The sequence below is a fragment of the Hesperophylax consimilis genome, chromosome 7 (assembly GCF_061612785.1).
Source record: "Hesperophylax consimilis isolate HC1 chromosome 7, BYU_Hcon_1.0, whole genome shotgun sequence".
Taxonomy (NCBI): domain Eukaryota; kingdom Metazoa; phylum Arthropoda; class Insecta; order Trichoptera; family Limnephilidae; genus Hesperophylax; species Hesperophylax consimilis.
The window spans coordinates 38,459,195-38,483,613 of NC_142842.1; the positions used below are offsets into that span (position 1 = coordinate 38,459,195).

A 24,419-nucleotide genomic window follows, 5' to 3' on the forward strand; every position below is an offset into this window, starting at 1 on the left:
CTTTTGGAACTACAAGCAAAAATTTCCGTGAAAAACACTCGTGGATTATTAATAAAATGATACAGACTATTACTGACCTACTTTATTCCAAAATGAAAATCATCGTAATGCAAGTATAGATAGACATATGAAGATTAAGATAACAACCGGTACTTTAGAATAGAATTTTAACTTACAATCTACATCTTGATGTAAACCGTCACACGATAAGACTAATTAAACAATAGTAACTGTGCAGAATAAAAACAAACCACAGATGTTTGGTTAATCTGAAAATCACCCAAATATAAAATGACAATCAAAACAACACTAAGATAAGTAGGGCTCAATAATAATGAAAAAAAAGTTGATCTTTACCTTTTTCAAAAACATGGCCGGCCGCTGGTCGAGGGACACGTCCATTTTCATTTGTTTATATTTATCTTATTCTCTAAACAAATAAGTACCAGTATTTTATCACAAAAATGTGATAATGGCAAAAATTTACAATGTATAATTTTTTCGGTTCAAGAGTTATCAAACTGAAAAGTGTGTCACAATTTAATAGATCTGTTTGCAAAAATATCTCAACCAAAACTTTATCAAAGTTTTTTTTTTTTTTAATTTATAGCAAAACGTTCAAAATTCCACTTTTAAAAGCCATAAAAAATAGTCTAAAGCTTATAAAAATATCCGAAATACACTAAAAACAACAAATTTCATTTTTATGACACAGTTTTTTTTCGGCAGATGGCAACTTTCTCAAAATCAGTCTATAAGTTTCAACACAACACTTTTGTTTATATTCTTATATTATGTCTGTTTAATGGTTTTCGAAATTTTACAGGTTTATCCGCTAGTTGTAACTTTTCTCGCGTGCGCTCGCAACGCCGTTCTCTTTTCAAATGCGACTAATGCGAGTGACAATTGGTCGTACTGCAGAGCTGTCAACCAGTGGACTGCTTGGGATAGAATAAGCGGTCGTGCCATTCTTATCGCTTTATATATGGGGATTAATTTACTCACAGACTATAAACTCAGTCAGCGAATTGATACAATTAAGGATTTCAATTATTTATTATCTGCCATTTGTGATGAAGAGTCCGCAAAGATCGCTTTTCAATCCAATTATCAATCCTAAAAGAAGTAACATAATTTATTTTTCCTCGTGGGTCGTTCTCAAAGATTTATTACTAATTAAAATTCTATTTTATTTTTTTAGCACTCAATAAAAGTTATAAAGCTGAAAATTTTGTCTGTGCCACTTTAAGCTTTCAAATAGTGAGCCCTGGTGTCATTAAATTCGCTCGGCTTTTTCTTTTTAGATTTTTTAGATTGATGTGGTTTCCATATTCAGCTATTCTTTAAAAATATCGCAAATGATTTCAGATTAATTTTGGGCTTGTTTATTTTGGAGCAGACCGGTTTCACTGTATTTGGACAGACAAATATAGAGTATTAACTTATTAAATATATCAAATTGGATTTATTATTTTATGCGTTAAAACAATATGTTTTAAACTTATCTTGGATTATAGATTTACCGGTAAAGATGCCGAATTCCACTGTGCGCTTGTAATTCGTTCACATATCAAATAAAATCGATCTGTCAAATAGCAAAATAATTTGTCGCATTAAATTGAATTTATTTCTACCCCTTCAGTTTATCTAGGGTAGAAACAATAATATATAAATGAATACTAGGGGCTTCAGATACCACAATGAAGCCGTAAGGATTTAAAACGTGGTTTATATATACACCGATGGTACAAAATTAAAACATTTTTCATTATTGATAAATGAACATAAATTTGATCTCTATACAATACACAACACACGGATTTCTTTACTATTGAAATTACTCCCATTAGTAGAACGCTTCGTGATAATATATCTTGTCCGAAAATTCTCATCTACATCGCATTTTGAGTTGATTTGTAGTATTATTTTTTTTTAATTTTATCTTTCGTTTTCTAGTAAATTGAGCCGGAATTTTTTTTAATCGTCGGCCTGGGAGTTAATATTAGTTTTGTTGAGACGACTGTAGTAATAGCATAGCTTTTGTTTGTGCAACATCATTTACAAAAACAAAGCCTATATCGTTAAATTTGCAGAGAGGATGGACCGTCAAATAACTCGGTGTTGGTGTGCCAAGATGAGTGTGTGCCCTCATGTGATTCAATCAAGGAGTGTGTGCCAAGACCATCATCCATATATAGCCCATCATCTCTCAAAAATTAGTGGAATATGCTTTGTAAATGATTTTGCGCAAACAAAAGCTACTATTTTATTACTGTCGTCAAAAATGGGATTTTTCTATTAGGTTTTGGCAGTTTTCTATTATACACCACGTCCGGGGGTAAAGTGCACTAAGTTCGCGGGATGATTCTACATGTAGAAAATATGAATTACTTTTTAGAAAAGTTTTTAAGGTAGTTTTTGGTAAAAAAGTTGAATTGTTTGTATAGGAAAATAAATATTCTTCAATGGAAAAATATGTTGGTATGGGAAAAAGAATTGGAATTTCAATAAAAGTATTTTTTTTCTACCATCACTTGGAATCGCTCCCGAAGTTAGTGTACTTTACCCCCTGTACATGAGCGTCAATAGTAAACTTTTAGATACAAAGAGAAAGCTTGATGTTCACTGTTTCAAATCTGTTTATATATTTATATCTCAGACACATACATGGGACATTCATGAACCATGATTGTATCATAAAAATAGTTGATGAGTATTTGTGCACCTAGACATACGCGATTGCAGCATTCATATTAAATTACACAAACAAATCAAAAAACATATGTGTAAACATAAAATTATTTGAACAAAATTTACTAAAAAATACCTGTACCTACAATCTAAAACATGACATATTATGCCTGAGAAAAGGAGGTATAAAGAGTTTTAAGAGGACCTATCATTTGGTGACAGATATAGCACCATGTGGCCCGGGTGGTATTAATATGACGTCATGGTAAATAGAAGTATTTGATGTAATAGCTTTGTTTTTTTCTCTCTTTCTTCTTTTACTTACTGTGTTTTATATTTTATTTCGCTTATTACGATTTTTGTTATTTCACTAGTAGCATGTCCACTTAGTGACGATTAAACCTTGATTTAAACTGTAAACATTTTTAATTTGATTCAAAATATCCATGCACATCCCAATGGCGATTTCATTAACGTTATAATTGTTAACACTCTGTAAATTTTTCGAACAATAAATAAATAAATTTTGCCTAAGGTGTACGTAATAATATTTTCTCTTTATACTGCTAGGAATTCAATTATAAAGATTTATATACAAGTACCAAATAATTATCTATACCTCGTAAATAAATAATTTTATCAATATGTCATATAAAAATCATTGTTTGAATCCAGAATTTTCCTGCTGATATAAAAAAACCCATTGTCTCAATTGAACACACAGATAACCTATGACATTCCATCCGCTGCGAAGTTCCCAAGAACACCAGAGTAATATAATGTCTGTTTTCTGAACTAGTAAACAGTGTCCACGTGCGAAATGAGTGACTGGTTAATCTCACAGATGGCGCCCCGTGACATCCACTTACCTGACCTCTGCGCAGATAACTGTGTTGTGGCTGTATATTTATGTATTGTAGGAAACTGTGGGGTTAGAAAGACCTTCGATTGCTTTACGTAGTGTAGAGCGAGACTACAACAGACGAGCCTTCATATAGAGCGATATAACCCAGCCTCTTTCTGTACTAGGCCATCATCCAAGTTAGACATTATTTCGCCATAATAGTGTTCTATAAATCGGAGTATTAATCTAAAAACTACAGACTTTAAACGTTGAAAAACTGTTCATAAACCAAGTTACCTGAAAAATACTAAATAACACTGGCGCAGCCGGAACGATTAAAATTACATGAAACCCTAGGTGTACTTCTAAAAGTACGAACTCGTGGAATTAGGAATTATCCCTACAGGAAAAAACAATAAATTTGAATTGGGATATATGGAGTTGAAAATCAGAAGTGGGACAAAGGGTGGTAAATGAATATATCCCTGAATGGCGTTTTTTTGTAAATTAACTTGGGCGGTTAAGATCCATGACTGCAAATCCTGAAGTCAAATGGGTTTGAATCAATTTTATTTTAAAAATATGTGTGATTTCACATAATATACATTGTAGAATATTGGAGTGTTGTTAGTTTAGGCATCGCTCTGGTCAAAGACTACTATTTGAAATCAGATCGTTATTCGAAGTTGCTTTATGCATGAATTTATGTTTACCGATCAGATCTGAGCAGCCAGCCTTCAAGCTTCATCTACCAAAACTCCCTCCCTTTCCTGCTCCTTATAACATACCTTAATCGGGGATGCAATAGTCTCACTGGCATTTAGTCCGAACACTTGGGATTCCTGTGTGGCGTTCACATAAAAAAATATATTTGCATGAATTAACGTGAATGATATGGAACAACAGAAGTGAGAGAGAGAGAGAGAGAGAGAGAGAGAGAGAGAGAGAGAGAGAGAGAGAGAAAGAGAGTGATGTGAGACCAGTCGATTCATATAACCTCGATTTGTATTTGTCAAATTATTTAGTGGTTTATTTTTGGGGTATTATGCAATATTGCGCTACCTCCTTCTTTAGCCAATGTTTCGGACATCATTAAAGTATCCATCATCAGGGCATATGAGTGAATTTAAAATACATCTACCCTGATGATTGACATTGTAATGCTGTCTGAAACGTTGGCTAAAGAAGGAGGTAGAGCAGCACGGCATAGTACCTCAAAAATAAATCACTATTATACTTTTGACCATAATCATACCAGTTTTTGCAATAACGCTTTTATTTTTGTTTCAAACATCAACAATACTGATAACTATAAAGATATTTGCATTCCTCATAAGTAAGCAGAGAAAAAATGATTAACGGCCTCATTGTAAATAATTATCGTTGTACGAGACAAGGTGAAAAGTGTGCGAACAATAATAATTTCTCAAATTCCAAAAATATTGATTCTATCAAAGAAAAAAAAAACAATATTAACTAGTAACAACCTTTTATTTTGACATGTAATAATAACTAATAAAGTTGGTAAGAATTATTTTCCACGGAAAATTTACATGACCTAGTACATCGTACAAGTAAAGGAGTTATCTAAGACTACCAGCAGTTCTAGTTGTTACATTTATAAATCAAAACAAAATGTAATTGCACCGCAGAGAAATGCAAAAGCTGTTTACTGTAAAATCATCTTATAGTAGAACTTGTCCAGTTCCTGAGCATTTTTGTCAAAGTTTGAACATGTTCATTTGTTATGCTTTCCATTCCGTTAATTTAAGTTTTATTTTTAAGCGTTTTAGTGAAGAAATTGTGGACTAACTACCATAAAGGTACCCCATACAATTCACCCCCCATACATACAAGCCCTGCTTATTTATGGGGGTACATCAAATACTTATATTATATTGTATTATGTAATTAATAACTGTACTATATTATGTAATGTAATTTTTGTATATTTTTTTACTAATAAAATATAAAAATAAAATGTACTTCTAATTGTCGAGGATACTAATGGAAGGTGAAATGTGGATTCTTCAGTAAGTATTTTCAATGAATAACAACTTACTAAATACAAAAAATTGTACTACAGAAATATAATAACAAATCCCTAAAAGGGTCGTTAAAAAATAAATAAATTTGGTAACGGAATGGAACTAACGGATTCGATACCAGAAATGAAAGAAGTGATTTCTTTCAATGTCGGTCGAAATAAAAACTATAACATACTTTCCAAAAATGCATTATATAAGTAATTTAACATACCACCAAATTAATCTTACACATCTTAAATTTTTAAAAAGGCGGTTATATTCAGACTCGCTGTAAAATTTTCAACAACTTTTTTAGTGCCAAAAGATAACCACAAGTACGCAACACCAGAATGTGTATCAGCCGGTTAATACTAGAACATCCTTTGGACAGAAGAGCTTTTGTTATAAATCTCCGTTGCTCTATAATGTGCTCAGTGAGTTTCGGAGAATTTGAACAATTCCTCAAATTTCAAAGATAATTTTCAAGTTCTGTGAAAGATTTTTTCAAGTTCTGTTATTATTTTAGTTCTTCCCTATAATGATATAATAACAAAACTTGAATAGGACTTTCACAGAAACCCGAATTTTAACGTTGAAATTTGATGAATTGTTCAAATTCTCAATTCTTAATTTATTCAAGAAAATGATTAGAATATATATATTAGGTAAGATGGATGATTTTGGATTACCCTTGTTGTCGCTTATGTCATTAATAAGTGTGGAGACCCTTTATTCGATATTATCTAATAACTTATTATTATATACCTTAAGATTATTATTTTTACATACTTAATTTTCTTATTGTTGCTTACTTAAAAATTATCTACTTATAAGTTATTATTTCTCAATTCACATGTTATTATCCACTTAATTTATGAACGTATTATTATTTACTTATAAATGTATTTTTCTTATTATATAATTTATTTACTTTTTATTACTTGCCTGTTAGTATTCACCTTTTTAATTTTTTTTTGTTTATAATTATTCATACTATTCCTCTTGTCATTGTTAGAACGGTCACCCTATGGTTGTGGCTAACAGGCCAACACAGGTACTTTGTAATACTTGTTCATACTATCCCTTTTGTGATTATCAATATGGTCGCCCTAGGATTGTAGCTGAGAAGCCAACACAGGTACTTTGTAATACTATCCCTCTTGCGATTGTTAGTATGGTCACCTATGATTGTTGCTTATAAGCCAACACTGTTAATTTGTAATACTTATTTACTCAATAGAATGTTATTGTTACCAACTTTTACGTACTGCCCAGCTGTAATTTTGTTTGAATAACTGTCGTGTATATTTTTGTAATAATTTTTTATAGATCCCGAGGTTAGTGCACTTTACCCTGAACTATTCTTATATATATTTCTTACTCTTTTTCATATATACGTCCTTAAGTGTTTTTGTTTTACATACAAATCTACAGTTTTATTCCGAGATTTTGTACTCAGGAGATTTCCATAAACCACCCCACCCCTTATAGTATAATATAGCCTGGGCAATGCTGGGTACATCAGCTAGTTTTTAAGAATTTTATCTTTGCTTGAAATATTTTGTTCTTTACAGGTTATTTTAATGCTAGCTAAATAGCTTGTTTGTCATGTGTACAAATAGTAAAACATAATAGATTACTATAATGACCGATAAGGTCAGAAATCAATTAAATGCTGTTAAATGCAGACAACACCATTCTCGCGAAAAATCTCAGATACATATTCCAATACTCACTTGAACGTTTCATGATCCTAACGCATAATATTGTAAGACAGAAGGCGCATTTTTCTCATGTTATCTGTTAGTAATTAATTAGTATTTACGAGACACTTCACTTCTGGATTGTATCACGCTCGAACTAAGTGATGGCTAAAGGTAAATAAATACATTCATTACTGCGACCATCTATATCTACATATCAACATTCAGCTTTGAAATGCTATGCGTATAAAAATAATGCGATATTTATAATACCCACATAATGCGTAAAAATAAATTATTACATGCATAATTGAAAAACAATATTTTATAATCCGTAGCACAATTATTGCATTTTTAATCGAATTACCAAACAGTTAAAAATAATAATTTTAAAGCCTGATCGAATTTCGTCACAAGAATTTTCATTAAAAAATGTACATGTGTCATTAAAATCAACAAATTGGGAATAAAATCGCTGAAACATTAAGGATGGGTTGTTTCATGAAATTTGAAGAATTTTTCAAATTCTCTGAAACAACCCGTCCTAGGAGTTAAAATCTTCTTAAAAGTATATCCGTTTGCAACAATATTATTGCGCGATATTTATGATTTATCTTTGTAAAAATATATTAATGTAATATATAAATTAATGTTTTTTTTTTAAAATTAATGTAACATATAAATAAATATTTTTTGTATACTCATATTAATTTAGCAAATGAATAATGTTTTTTTGTATATTAATGTAACATATAAATTAATGTTTTTTTGTATATTAATGCAAAACTACTGAACAATTTCGCTGAAAATTCTCAAGTTTGTTCTTATTAGTGTCAGGAGTGTTTAGATAGGTTCTATGGTAGAAGATATCGGGGACACCCGACACATTATCTCTGCACGAGAATGAGAACTGAGTCGAATTAGAATCGATAAAATGTAGTTCTTCTAAAGTAACAATGTGGTATATTTATATTGTAGTGAATTTCAGAAAAAGAAGGGGACACCAGAAGAAGACACAAATCAAATATTTATTTGTGGTAAAATCAGGCGTACGTGGTAATGGCAGAAAGAGGTGTAAGGAGAATGTATGGATGTGGAAGGGAATGATAGAAGATGTCGGGGACCCCCGGGGAAAGCATGGCATGATCAAGCGAAACAAATACCGTAAAAAACTTCACTCCATGCCTCTACGTTAGCAAGTATCATATAAGGCTGGCCGCATACATACGTTTTCCGTATTCGAGTTCCGAATTCGTTTTCCGTATTCGGAATTCCGTTAGACTAGCGCAAACGTTCGTTTTTCTTCATTCGGAATGTATAAACGTCAGTACCAGTGATGCCAACAAGGGCGATATATCGCCATTTAGGCTAATCAGAGCGAGAATCGGCGCCGAAAAAATCTAAAAGACGACTGGTCGCCAATTAAGCTACTTCCAAAACATCAATTTTAAACATGTCCCGAAATTCTCTAGCCACCCCCTCCCCCATGAAATTTATTTTTCTGGGGACAAATTTTATATTTTCTTGAAATTCTCTAGCCACCCCCCCCATGAATTTTTTTTATTTTCTGGGGACAAATTTTATTTTTTTGAAATTCTCTAGCCACCCCCCCCCCCCCACGAAATTTTTATTTTCACGTAAAAACATCAATTTTAAACATGTCCCACCTAACAGCGAATTCGGCTACTTTACGCTACCTTATGTATGAGAAACGGCGATATTAGGTCAAGATCCGTTGGCAACACTGAATTACTGAACAGAAATTTCCGAACGTTTGCGTCGGCACAAACAAACTGTATGCAATAGCTGCGTTCCGCATGACGTCATTAGGTTTTTTCCATTCGGTTTCTCCGAACGCGCCGGCTCGCATTCGGAACGTGCGTAAGGAATTTGTTCCGTTCGGAACTAAAACGAACGTGTGCGGCAGTTAATGTATTTTCTACTGATTTCGTGCATTCGGATGTCCGAATACGGAAAACGAATTCGGAAATCGAATACGGAAAACGTATGTATGCGGCCAGCCTAAATTGTTCCATTAACATTAACAGCGAGTTTTATAAAGGGCAAAAACTTTATAATAACCTACCAAATGCCGTAAAGGAAGCCCCAAGCCTTAGCACTTTTCGTAGGACATGTGCTTTATAAATAAAAAATAAATTTTGATTGTTGAACATACTCACGAATATTATTTCAATCTTATATAATCTTATTTTGTGTATTTATCTTTTTCTCTTAAAATGTTATTTTTGTACATTGTATTTTCCTACTAGATGTATGAAAAAATTTGCGTACATCTAAATAAAAAGATTCAAAAACAAAACAAACAAACTTGGTATTTTACGTTTACCACAATTTTCTAAAAGTTGACAGATTAAGCTTTATGAAGCCAAATGTATCGTTGGTCGTGATTTGTCAAGGAAACGAAATAACGACAGTATTGACACGACCAGTAAGTCATCTTGCAGGCTCAATAAGTAATAATAGATAAACAGTGTTCCTATTTATAAGTCAGGGTGCATTTATTTTGAACCCATAAATATTTACAATTATTACTGTTTGCAAAAGCTACTAATTAGAGCAATTATGGGAACAATTCCACGACCCGATGAGACGCAGACGACACGAGACTAAATCAGTAAATTGACAAATTGAACCTTCATTCCGATTAAACATTTAACTTTAGAGGAATTTATAATGTGAAGAGTCAATGAAAATGGAGTTCGAGTGTTTTGATTTCCTCCACGAGACGAAAGTTTTCCGGAATTATTGTAAACAAATTAAATTAACAAAAACATGTGATTTATACACAAATATATAAAGTTTCTCACAGCTAATTTCTTATCTCTTATCGTGATTATAATATTTATAATAGACTTATCTAAAGAGGGTTTTAAAATAGAAAATAAATTAGCTTCGGTTTTTAAAATCCTTATAAACGCGGTCATTGACTGATAACGATAAGTAATTGCAATGCATGTGTTTGAACGTTTAGAACCTTAAAAAATAACCTGTATCTGCTAGAACGTGTGGAAAATGTACGTTTCCATGACACTGTTAAAAGGTGAATGTTTATGTAGCGGTATGTTTGTTTTTACTATGTTTTCATGGTTTTTGAGTAATTTATTTAACTCCATGTTTTTTTTTAAAACCGTGTCAAAGTAGATATGGGTTTGAATGGGTTATTGAATATTTTATTTGCATGAGCTGCATGAGAGGAATCCAGAACTCAGGAAAGCAGTTCTTGAACTGCAATACATGTTCACAATGTCTCTTTGTGTAATTATTATCTTGATCATACATATAAATACATATACAGTTTACCCACAAGAGTAAAGCTCACACACTTCGGGATGTGATTCTACATGGTGGTAGAAGTAAAAAAGATACGCAACTTTTTCGAAATTCCAAGTTTTAGTTTTCAGGTTAAAAAAAATTTAAATTGTTTGTTGGGAAAATAAATAAACTTCTATTGAAAAAAAAATGTGTTAGAAAAAAAACAATGGAATTTAGAAAAAATTCATGAACAATCTCCCCTCGAGATTTGTGCACTTTACACCCGGAAACCCGTAGGTGTGTACCTATAATGTAATTTTAATTAATTTAAAAAACCGTATTAGGTTCCTACCTACATTGCCTACTGTAAAATTTATAAGAAAAGAATATTTACTAGAGTTATGTATGGATTTTTTTTTCAAAAACAGTGCTTTTTCACTTTTTCAAATTAAAATTATAAAAATGATTGTTTTTAATAAAATACAATGGATCATTACTTAGGACGGGTTGTGTTACAGAATTATAAAAATTCATCAAACTTCAGCGTTAATTTTTAGTTTCTGAGAAAGTTCTATTTAAGTTCTGTAATTACATCATTGTGGACCAGTGACTTCACAGGACTTAAATATTATCAGAATTTGTAAAGAACTTTCACAGAACTTGAAAATTAACTTTGAAATTTGAAGAAATGTTCAAAATCTGTGTTCGTAGCTACCGTTGTATCATTATTTAAATCTACATAAATAAAAATACTTAATAAGATACTTGAGTCGGGCCATTCCAAGAGTCAGAATAATAGAAGAGTATGTATGAGACGATGTAAGAATGTGAATGAGGCAAGTAGTGTGTGCCAAGACCGAGTTGTTTGGCGGTCCGTCCTCCTTGCCTACCCCTGCGGAGAAACGGCGTGATGATTAGTTAGTTTTTGTTTTTTATAAACAAAAAGCAATATTCTGTTAAGCATTTTGGCCCCAAATCCAAAATGAAGTCTACTATGAAAAAGACCGCGCAGCCGTTCTTCTTACTCGAGGCCTCACTGCAATAATAATATTATGATTAATATAACGTAATTTAGGAAATGAAATAAAAAGAATTTGGCATTCTCAGACTATAAAAATATTACCATTCGTTATTTCGGCTACTGGCATTATACTTAGCTCTCTAATTAAAAATTTAGGCGTATTAGATCTATCAAAAAAATTATATATAAAGATGCAAAAGTCGGTCATTTTGAATACATGTAGGATCACAAATTTTTTTTTTAAATATTTTGTTGAGGGATCAGTAGGATTTATAGGCCCTGTTAGAAGTTCTACCGAGCCGAACCCTCTGATATGAAAATATCTGGAGACGGTGAATTATTTTCCCATTTGATCTCTGGTGAGTTGACGTGTTGTTCTTGTATTGTTTTGTATTTATTTTGCTTATATAATGCACTTACATAATGTTGATTGACTAGATGATCATTTGTGGAAAAGTGAGTGGAAGGATTAAGTTTTTCCCTTGGGGAAGATTTAACAACTAAATCGGAAGTTAAAAAAAAAGAAGGTAATATTGTTTATGTTTAATGATGTACTCGCTAACGACCGACGGGAAACATAAATACAAATAAAACAAAATGTTCAAGAATCTTCACTATTTCACACAAACAGTTTTTCTTTAACACAATTAACTCTAAAAAACTGCTAGAAACCTTAGAAAAAATTGGAATAAGAGGAAATGTGTTAAATTTATTTAAAGATTATCTTAGAAATAGAAAAATATGTACCAAAATAAATAATACTTTTAGTAAAACAAAGAATGTATCTGCAGGAGTTCCACAAGGTTCCATATTGGGACCTACACTATATATAATTTATGTAACTATAATGAAAAAACTTTTCTCTTTTGTTAAACATTTTGTATTTGCAGATGATACGGCATTGGTCATATCACATAAAGATCTAAAAATTGCAATTGAACTCATGCAAATTGACTTTAATCAACTTTTTAAATGGTCACATGATGCAGGACTATTAATAAATGCTAAAAAAACCAAAGTTATGCATATAAGATCACCTAATGCCAGATTTCAATTCAATCCTAATATTATTTCTCATAGTTTTAATTGCATCCATAAAAATATCCCGACTAATTGTAAATGTGAAAGCTTAGAATTAGTTACAGAATATGTCTATCTTGGTGTTACAGTAGATTGCTTTTTCAAATGGGACAAACATATTAAAAAAACCTGTAAAAGACTCAGATCAATTGCTGGCAGAATGTACACATTAAATTTTTTCCTATCAATTGAAACACTTAAAATAATTTATATGTCAATGGCAGAATCTATTATAAGATATGGATTAACCATATGGGGAAATACTAGTACAACCAATCTGAAACAAGTCCAAGTTGTACAAAACGCAATTGTAAAATTACTAGTCGTCCCTAATATTTTTAAACAGAGACATGATACACCGTTGCTGTTTCAGAGTGCCAAAATTTTACCTGTTAAGGCTATACTATGGCAAAAAATCATAATTCAGTATATATTTACCCCGCAGCATAAAGTAAAATTAGAACATAAATACAGTACTAGATTCACGCGCAATGACGGGTTAATAGTTCCGAAATTTAATAATAAATACGGACAGAGAACGTTTGAATACAACATACCGAAGATATTTAATTTATTACCTGACACTATAAAGCAATGTAAATCTATGAATAAGGTTAAATATATGGTGAAAAATTGGCTATCGTAAAAAAAATATTTATTTTAATATGTATGAAATATTTTATGAAAAAATTGTTAATTCTGTAGATATAAGATGTAAATTATAACTTTAAAAAATGTATTTGAAACTAACTTTAAGCACCTGTTGACAAGCCAATTCAATCGGCTTAGCAGGACTTGTTTTTTGATATTATGTATTAACTATTTATTCAATAAAAAAATAAAAAAATAAAAAATAAATCTGCTTTACAGTTATATTGTAGCGTGATTTTTTTCTGGATATATCTGGGTTTCATGCCTAACTGTAAGAGAGATGTTGGTGAGTTGTCATTGTCATTGACTCGAAAAATTTAAAAGAGAACACGTTCTGTTATTTTATTTGAATTCTAAATACAAAATCATCAAAAAATTCATAAAAATAGACTCGCAAAAATGTGCTTGAATTTGAGATATTTTTTACAAAATTTACCCCAATTACAATCCAGGGGAGGAATATTGGAAACATGATCGCAGGAAGCAATCAGAAGAAGAAACCGTTGAATTACGGATAATGGAAACATTTTTATTTTTATTTATAAAATAAATGATAATACATTATAACATTTACTTATACTATATGATACATTAAATCACCATACTAAGCGACTGCCTGTTTCATGGTGACCAATGGAATATAGTTATGAGGTCCAGTGTGAACATATGAACGAAATATATAAACGTGTTGAAAATAGGAAGGATTACAGTAGAAAATTTATAACGGAAATAGAAAATATAAAATAAAAAAGAAAACAGAAAAACGAAAATAAAAAAGAAAAAGGCATGCTATCTTTAAATATAATATAATTACATGCTCGCAGGAAGCAGCTACAATCAGAAGAAGAGTAAGAGAAGTAAGTGAGATATTGCCTTGTTTCAGCTTCGCGTGACTGTTTTATTTTGTTATTATTAAAACTTTTGTAATTTCAATGTTTTATAAAAAATAATTATTTGTTTTCTGCGATGAACACAAAACGTACACATTACTATATTTATTAACTGCCACCTGAGTTTGAAGTCGATCCTTGATGCGATCTTCCAACAACCAACAAGTGGCTTTGGACCGGCCACTAAGCGAGAATACCACGACCCACAATAAACAATCCGCATGTCCCGATACAAATAATCCATTGAGACTTAAACTTATAAATACGCATGGACACGAATATACTCTGCATTCCCAGCTCTCCTCTCTCTCTCTCTCCGGACACTGCTGACACTCTGTGTCCGCGTGATAGGACTGGGAATATCTCATTCTAGGTACAGACACAGACTACAGACCATGGAATGATAAATAATAACAACCAAGGTTCTACGCTCCAACAGCTGCGAAAATATGCTTGAAAAATGTTAAATGTGTGTTTCTTGCTGTGAAGCCCTACAAGAATTATGTATTTGTATAATGATTTAATAAATATTACTGCGGACAGGTAAAATCCCTCAAGACCGTGTCATTTTGTATCGCTGTGTACCATGCAAGCGTTGTACGTATGACGTGTTTAAGGACATTTTAAAACTATTACACAAATAATAGAAGTAATACATGCTGACATAAATGCATGATTATAGAATGTATCAGAAGCATCTCCTACCCTTATCCTATATTTATCTTCCTATCCCAAGCCAACTTTAGCATGAGAAACTTTTTGGATTATATCTTTACCTTTTTTATGTACACATATATTTTTTTTGTACTACCAACTGCACCCAACTTCCTGGAGCCAGTGAAACTATGGCATTCCCAATAGGGGTATGTTGCGAGGCTGAAGGTGGTGGAGAGAGGAAGGAGATGTGGAAGAGGAAGATGGGGAGTACCTGGCTATTCAGATCTGGTCACCAAACAAAAGCTAAAGCCGTTTCAATTCTAAATGGTGGTCTTATACCAGGGCGATACTGAGAGAATCTTCCACTCTGGAATGTGCCGCAAGCATACCAAATATTATTTTAAATTAATAAATTATGAAATAACACAAATTCATCAAATTAAATTTTCTTGCTCACGCCGGGATTTTAATCCGCGACCTTCGGATTGCTAGTCGAGATATCTACCTTTTAGCATTATCGCTAAAATTATATTATATCTTCCTATATAAAAACAGTTTGTTTCTTACGAATAAATAAACAAACAGCAGACACTATAATATTTTTCAATCCAAATCTCGACGTAGAACATCGTCGAGCGGTATACAAAATACCGTAGAAAAGTTACAATTTAAATATTAAAATGTAATACTGTTCTTGGAATTACGAAAATTTCTCAAAAGGGCGTAGGTAATATTTTTACTGTAATTTAACATTTATTCTTTTCCTCAGTCACTTTTCTGACCCTATTTTCTTAGATGATTATTTTCTCGAGAATAAACATAAATGATTATTCACGAGAAGTTAATAATGAAAAACATAATTAAATTTTTGTTTCCAATATTGAAAAAATTAAATATATTTCTTTTATAATATATGGAGGATTATGTATTGCACAATGCACAATGCGCACAATATACATATATACAACTACGCCGGAATAAAAATAACATATTACATATTTGCAACAATTATTTTGTATAATTAAAGATTTTCACGGCCAAAAGTATTGTAGTGATTTGTTTTTATAACACAAAAATCACTATAACTAAATTATTATATACTAGCTGACATGTACCCGGCTTTGCTCTGCGACTAATAAATGGTTTGGTAAATTTTGAGGTAGTGAATTCAAGGCACCTAACAACAAATGAGACAAATGAGACTGTCTCCGACTTTGTTTTTGTTGCACATCAATGACCTTTTGACATGTGCACCGATTCATTGTTACGCGGATGACAGTACAGTTCATGAAAGCTTTTTGTTTGCAAGCCCCCAAAGGGCACACAAACTCCAACGGCTCGGAGGGATTTGAAGCAGAGAATGGACGGTTATCTCGAGAGTATTTCCTCCTGGGGTAAAAATAATCTCGTCGAATTTAATGTTTCAAAGACCCAATCCTGTCTGATTACGTCTAAAAGGGATCTAAATGATAATCTAGTCTCCTTCAACGGAAGCAATCTTCCGAACAGGCCTTCCATTGATATGCTTGGTGTAACTATAAGTGACCAGCTCAGGTATGGGGGCTCCATCGAAGCCAGAGTAAAGTTGGCCTCTCAGAAGCTGGGCGTACTGTACAGGGCCCGCAGATACTTTAATAGTACACAACTGCTGACCCTGTACAAATCGCAAGTGCGCACTACTGTCGAATTTGGCAGCCATCTCTGGTCCGGAGCCCTTAAATACCTGAAAAAAACCCTTGACTCTGTGCAGAAACGGGCGGTCCGTTTGATAGATTCCCCAATCTTAACAAACGGACTGCAATCTTTAGAGCACAGGCGTCAGGTAGGTATGCTGTCCTTGTTCTATCGGTATTACAATGGAAGATGCTCTGAGGAACTAGCGTCATTGATCCCTTCGGCACCGGTGCGTAGTCGGGATACACGCCAAACGCGCGCCCTATATTTGTACACGGTTGACATTTGTCACATGAGAACGGGTCGCTTCTGCGATTCGTTCTTAAGTTCAACAGCTCGGCTGTGGAACGAACTGCCGGCCTCTGTGTTTCCTCCCTCCTACAACACGGGACTCTTCAAGACCCATGTTCACTCCTTCCTCTCCACAAAAAGACCCTCCACACAGCATCCCCAAAGATGACATAGGCCCTGAGGGAAAATAATTTCTTCAAGGCCTCCTGTGTGGATTTAATATAAAAAAAAAAAAATAATAAATAAAAAAAAATAAAAATAAAAAAAAACTGGGTGCATTTTTAAGGTGGAAATAATATTATTGTATTGTAATAAGTATTTGTTTTACTCGATCGTAGCATGTCTTCTTCGGGCTTCCTCCTCTTCAACTATTCACTTCTATTCACATGCATTCTCTTTACACCCCTTTTATCACTTACGTCTCATTTTACGACAAATAATTATTTGATGCATGTCTTCCTCGGGCATCCCCGACGTTTCCTACCATTCGCTTCATGTAGTATCATAAATTATACGTTATTGTTAAAAAAACCACATTAAGACGATTTTAATTCGACTACGTATCTCATTCCAGCGCCGAGATAATGCATTAAGTCTTTCTCGATTGTTAAAGACTTCTTCTACAATTTTAACTACTCTCTAAACACTCCTGACACTACTAACTAACTTTTAAATACTCATCCAAATCGGATGAATAGTATAGGAATGCGTACAGAACAAAAAAAGAAGCATTAATTTTTTAATATACGTATGTAGATTAAGTTTTCACGGTCTGAAAGGTATTTTCAATCCGCAATTATAAGATATTGAGTGTGTAATGATAGAGCTGATAATATGACACAATGTAAGCCGTTGTAATATTCTAAATAGATAAGTTAGCATTCTAAATAGAATAATTTATTCCACAACGTCCGCGGGTGGAAAGGAAAAGTGTGGAAAACGCAACACTCGGGGGACCCGTGATCTGTGGAACTCGTTGCGTGGACGCGTGAAGTTCTTACGTAGCTGGCGCTGAATTCTCGTAGTATTATTAGGTCACGGACAGATGATTGCCGCCATTGCCAGCCAACAAGAAACATCTTGAATAATTGTGACTCAAATGGCTAAGAATAGGGAATGTTTAGAGTTCCTACGTACCGAATTGGATTACAGATTACAGGGCTTTGTGTGTTGCATGCTGATTTATGTTTTGACGTAGGTATTTTATTGAGGAAACTAGAATAACTAAACAAAGTGTTATGAAATTATTTAGGTCATCTCGCTTTCAGTTTCGTATCAGACGTACAAGATGGGGCGTTTTTATTGTGTGATAATAAATTATAAAATTTTGATGTTTTTTATTGTTTTGAAAAATTGCTATTACATCTATGTATTAAAGATATTTTTTGACACGGAGAGGACTAAAGTGACAAATTCAAAGGGTAGAAGCATCGAGTTAGGTATGCTTGTCACAAAAAATTTTGTATTGTAGGTATATAGTTAATTATACACATACTCGTAAAATTATATATCGTAAGAATATATAAAAAAAAATAGTATCTACAAATCTACAGATTTTTTCAAGACCGATGAAATTTATTACACTTTACCTTCAAAAGAAGATGAAGGTTACTGCCTTCAGGAGTTTGAGAAAAGAAAAACCACCCCCACCCTCTTTTCACACCCCTTAGCATATAGTTAACTAATAAATCCACATGGATTTGCTATCACCACACTTGCCTCAACTTGATGGTATTTTGAACCTTAAAAAATGCTTCTAGCATACTGAAATAAGTTTTATTCGCTTGGCAAGAAAATAATGTATCTTATTATCATGTTTGTTGTTTCGTCCCTAGAAAACATTGATTTTTTATCTTTTTTTTAAAAGCACGTCGCGAATTTCGTATTAAATGTCACAATTTCTAATTTTCAAAAGTCATAGTACTGTATATATTTACAGGAAAGTCTCATTTGACTTATTCTTATTGTAAATAACGCCTATTTATATGGAAAATATAATGAAATTTCGCATTTCTTAATGTTATATTTTTAATAACATTAGAGAGAAAAAATATTTCTCTCAATAGATGAAGTAGTTGTCCTGAGAAAACTAGGTAGGATAGTTATATAAATATATAATGAAAAAAAAATGAATTAGCTGGCTGTATGAAGCGACGTGTAGTGCACGAGCGTCGTCCCGCCTTGCCAAGCAAGATTGAATTTTACCCCCTAAGCGCGCCATTAGATTTTTCACATCAAAATTGAATTATGCCATTTTTCTGAATAAATCGGAAGACAAGGGGTTTCCTATAGCGATGAATATAACCGAAAAAAAAAATTGTAATATTTTTAATTATAAACTTAAGACAAAGTTTTTTGATGCATGGCACAACGGATAACAAATTATTATAACCAATAATTATTCACCTGAAATATCCATACAAATTGAAAATATCTCCGAAGTAAAAATAAATGCTGCCGACGGGAATTGAACCCGCACCTTCTGATTGCCGGTCAGGTGATCTGAACCACTAAGCTACGTCAGCTTATTACCAACCGTCCAGGTAAATAATTATTACAGGCGAATAATTATTACTTTTAATGATTTGTTAAGTTTGTTTCAATCTCCATAACCCATAACGTTTGAAGGATTTGTTACTCGTTTCAATACATGCTGTTACCAAACATAGTATCAAAACTAATACCCAATCTTATAGTACACTGTTTCAGCATGAACCCAGCTGCTTTAATTAAATATTGAATGGAGTTGGGTAGTTTACCAGTAAAGTTTACTACCGTGCAGTGTACTTATGCTGACAAGTAGAAAGGTTTTACTTCAGTGGGGTATTAAATGTCAGAGGTCATTGCCCTGTGGCAAAGTTAAAGAAAGTGTAAACTTGCCAATCGGCATAACCACAATATTACACTATTTAAACAAAGGAATTTAACGTATCGTGCACCCAGTGCCAGACAAGCCAAACGGCGCGCACTGGCAGAAGTATGAATTTTAGAGCCTTCACTCGTCGGAGCAAAGTTTTGCATCTTAAACTTTTTAGTGGTTCTCCGTCTTTCATCGCAATACGCAGCAGGATTTTTAAATACATCTATTTGAATTTAAATTTTTTTCGGTAATGAATGAATGCAAATCTTGTTCGCGGAAATTAACCCACTTCCCGACACCCGATCGAACTGAAACTTGGCAGATATACGATGACAATGCATTTATCAACATTTTGTGGCAACCACGTACACACACGTGAACATATACCAATTTCTCTGAAATCGGATGATGTTAAATCAGTTAATATACGAAATAAATGTTACCCAATCTGAATTTGGTTTAGTTGTAAGCGTGGTTGGAGGTTGGGTTAGGGAGGAAGGCTCAATATTCAGCCAAACAAATAAAAACTTTTATTAATAAAAATAGATGTACTGTAGTAAAAAAACTTTGTTTTTTAATATTAATGATATATGCAGCGCGAGTTACAAAAAATTGTACATTTATTATCCATGATGTGGACGGTTGACGGGCTTACTTTCTAAATCATTGAAATACCGTCAGTTAAATTAATGATAATAAATTAGGTCGGTTTGTGGAAGCTCTTAGAAATCATAAGATTTTTTAAAAGCACCCTAGCATATTTAGTCATTTCTAGTCAGTAAATAAACTGTCGTTCTTGTGACCGTTTTTACTGGCTATAGGGCTATAAAATACTCCCGCTGGTTGTCAGTTCTAAAAGTTCAGAAACCCAAATAATTTATTTTCTCTCCTAAAAGATTATGTTTTCTTAAAACAAAAATAATAAAACAGTTCCTGCACTGTGATCTGCTTTTACCATAATCTTATAACTCTGAAACTAAATATTCACGACCAACAAACAGAAATAAAGTAATAATTATTAGCCTGAAACACTCATCCACATTGAAAAATCTCCTGATAAAAGATACATGACGCCAACGGGACATGTATCTTTTATCTGGCGTCATGTATCTTTTATCAGGAGATTTTTCAATGTGGATGAGTGTTTCAGGCTAATAATTATTACTTATAAAAATAATTGTTACCCTTTGTGCTATGCATAAAAAATCTTGTCTTAAACATTAGTTTACCAAAAAAATAATAAATAATATTTGACAAGTTCAAGTATCTTCACCAAAAAATGTAGACAATTTGTCTCGACGCCATCTAGTGAGAGAGTTAGCACTTACAATGACTTTCTCATATAAAATAAAGTTGGTTGTTTACAGGTGAAAAAATGTAATAAGCAGTAATTGTTGAATGAAACACTAGTATATATTGAATTATTTCGCGGATAAGAGATAAGCCGCCATAGCTCAGTGGTCAGAGCTGTCGACCGAAAATCGAAAGGACACGGGTTCATGTCCTGTTGGCGTCATGTATCTTTTATCAGAAGATTTTTCAATGTGGATGAGTGTTTCAGGCTAATAATTATTACTTATCAAAATAATTGTTACCCTTTGTGCTGTGCATAAAAAATCTTGTCTTAAACATTAGTTTACCAAATAAATAATAAGAAATAAAGTGGTTTCACCTTTTAAAATGTGACATTTTCGTGAGTTTCATTTGTTGTTCGGGTACTTCAGAAATACGAAATTTTACTGTAAACTTGCACGTATTTTTGTGAAAATTAAATTTCATTAACATGTCTATGTATTGATGCATAATATATATTACATTATGGACTAACTGGAAAGGCAACACGCTTGGTACGAAAATGAGAATTCTTTATGTGAGCTCTAGCTGGAGTCTAAAGGTATTTCTCGGGCTTTACACAGAGTTTTTCACACACAATTTTGCACATTTACACTAAGGATTTAATCTTCCTACCCAGGAACTAGAGTCTACAACTCTTTCAACCGAGCCAAATCCCGATTGGATAAGATTGTCGTTTAACTGCTCTAATGTCATCGAATTTCAAATTCTGCCATTCAGGGTACTTAGGGAAGACATTCAACTGTCTGCCCTGTTAAAAGAAATGCATTTTCATCGACAACGAGTCTATTTGCCGATTAAAAAAACCATCACATTAAAACGCACTGTTTGTTTGGTACGACTTAATCTGTTGACGCTGACGTCACCAGTCACGGAACTCAGTCCACAAGTCAACATTTCACTGTGCTTTTGTATGGATTTTGAGCCAACAAGACTTTTTTGGTATTAAAAAGATTTCTTTGTTGTTTCACATTGTTGACGGAATTGAAACATAATTTAGACCATCAATAATTAGAACTCGGGTGTGGAAAATGACCGAAATCGGTTCACTCGAAGACATTCAAATAAAATTTATTACTTTATTAACGCCATTTTTAGCGGCTTTCACACTTTGTCCTTCAAAACAATCTACGTGAGATTTCAAAAAAACCTCTCCACCACCTTTTCCTATCCCTTAAAGTAGAATGTTGATACTTCTAATGAAATTTTGCACAAGTGACGTTTAAAATAAAATAAAAATTATCTAATTTTGAAAAAATCTGCGTATTGGCTATCTAATTTTAAGCATAAAAAAATCTAGATGATTATTGAAAAAAAAAAGATTTTTGTCTAAATGATCAGTTTACCGCTTATACTACGAATTTCCCGAAACCGTATATAAAAGATGTCTAGATATGGCATATGTGTAAAATGCATGGATCTTCTATAAATATTGATAACTCTGTCCGACGATTATGAGTAATGTTCGCATATTTATAACTTTTTTCATTGCATGTACACAAATATGCAAAAAAACGTAGGTTAATTGCAATGATCTCTGACAAAAAATATGCAAATAAATCATAGTTCAAGCAAACATCGAATTCGCCAAAGTCAATAAAAAGATATCCCGCTCCGATCGTGTCAATTGACACCCATCTACGATTACCTTTATCAAATCAAATAAATTTTCATCAACACCAATTTAAAAAATACATTCGTGTGGTCGTAAACAACGCCTTGTATTATTCTGTAGGAACTTTAAATCACAGTCAATAGGATAAGTGCAGAATCGAATAATGGTAAAGCGTGGGTTGACTAAATGGTGAATAGTTGATTAACTAATGGCCAATTTATAGAGAAAGCAGTGACTACTTAATTCTAACTCTTGTCTCCATGCAATAGACTCCATGCAATAGAATAGAATGTGGGTTATTGTTCATGGGCTTCGGATCACAAGGGCATAACTACGAAAACCGCTGTTTTCAGTTAAGCCTGGTTTTGTTAATGCCGTAATCGTATTTACTAGTGACACGAAGCTCCATCTCGTACAAACGGTGACCGGATAACTTATCAAAATGACAATTCAACATACCTTTAAAAAGTGATATAAAGTCATGAAAGGCGATGAAAAAAAATAGGTTTACGTAGGTCAGGTTTATTAGCTTACGTAGGTCAGGTTTATTAGCTTACGTTGGTCAGGTTTATGCGTTAGTTAAATATGTTACGTAGGTCAGGTTTGTTAGGTTACGTAGGTGAGGTTTATGCGTTAGTTAAATAGGCTAGGTAGGTCAGGTTTGTTAGCTTACGTAGGTCAGGTTTATTAGCTAACGTTGGTCAGGTTTATGCGTTAGTTAAATATGTTACGTAGGTCAGGTTTGTTAGCTTACGTAGGTCAGGTTTATGCGTTAGTTAAATATGTTACGTAGGTCAGGTTAATAAGGTTACGTAGGTGAGGTTTATGCGTTAGTTAAATAGGCTAGGTAGTTCAGGTTTGTTAGGTTACGTAGGTCAGGTTTATTAGGTTACGTAGGTGAGGTTTATGCGTTAGTTAAATAGGTTACGTAGGTCAGGTTTGTTAGGTTACGTAGGTCAGGTTTATGCCTTAGTTTTTTTCATCGCTTTTAATGACTTTTTATCATTTTATAAAGGTGTGTTGAATTGTCCCATAATATTTTCGTTTTATGTCGTAAAAGCATAACAGCTTTTAGATCCCTGTGGCCCTAAGAATATTTTTTGTGGTTAATGACCCAAAGCAATAACAGGGAATATTGTGTTTCTAATTTTATATTTTCCCTGCCTGAAAATTACCCATTTTTTTAAAATTATCTCCACACAGGAGGCTCTGAGGAAATTAATTTCCCTCGTGGCCTGTCATCTTTGGGGATGCTATGTAGTGGGTCGTTTTAAGGGAATAAAATTTATTGTCAAATTATAACACTTATGTATATTGAGGTTTTTTCTTTGCAAAATTTCTTACAAATGTATTTCTGCTCAATAATAATAGTATCGCTTCGTATTTGGATTGTAGTTATCAGATATTTAAAAATATGTTGTTCATCCGAGCAGACTTATGGGTCATATATTTTAGTACAAAAACTGGGTCATTTGTCAGAATGGTGTATGCTATTACAGCCCCTATCCAAGCACATTATCCATCTGACTTCCGTATTTACGGATTGCGTGTTGCGATACTGGTTACTCTAATGACAGACTGATTTTTGGACTTTAACATCCGCTCTTACCAATCAAAACAAAAGCGATTTTTTTAATAATGACATTATTATTTCAAACAAATCTTTTAGCGTTGGAATGAGGTTAACAGCGTTATTGCCACTGACATGAGTGGTAGACACTCTCAGTAGTGCCCTGGTGTAAAACCATCACTTGCAATCGAAAGGTTGCTTGAAATCACTCTAGCCTTG

General features: G+C 32.9%; 1 protein-coding gene across 4 annotated transcripts in view; it reads right to left on the bottom strand.

Moving 5' to 3' along the window:
* The window catches only part of LOC149422724 (glycogen-binding subunit 76A-like), a 189,724-nt gene that overhangs the window by 41,926 nt on the left and 123,379 nt on the right, over positions 1 to 24,419 (bottom strand). The window contains exon 1 of one of the 4 annotated variants that reach the window (XM_089633476.1): positions 14,300 to 14,572. The exons of 2 other annotated variants lie outside the window; for them this stretch is intronic. In XM_089633476.1, coding sequence (XP_089489602.1) covers positions 14,300 to 14,548 — 249 coding nt within the window. In that variant the 5' untranslated portion in view covers positions 14,549 to 14,572. Of the gene's footprint in view, positions 1 to 357; positions 939 to 14,299; positions 14,573 to 24,419 lie in introns of those variants that run through there. One more of the 4 variants, XM_089633479.1, reaches the window with a different exon arrangement.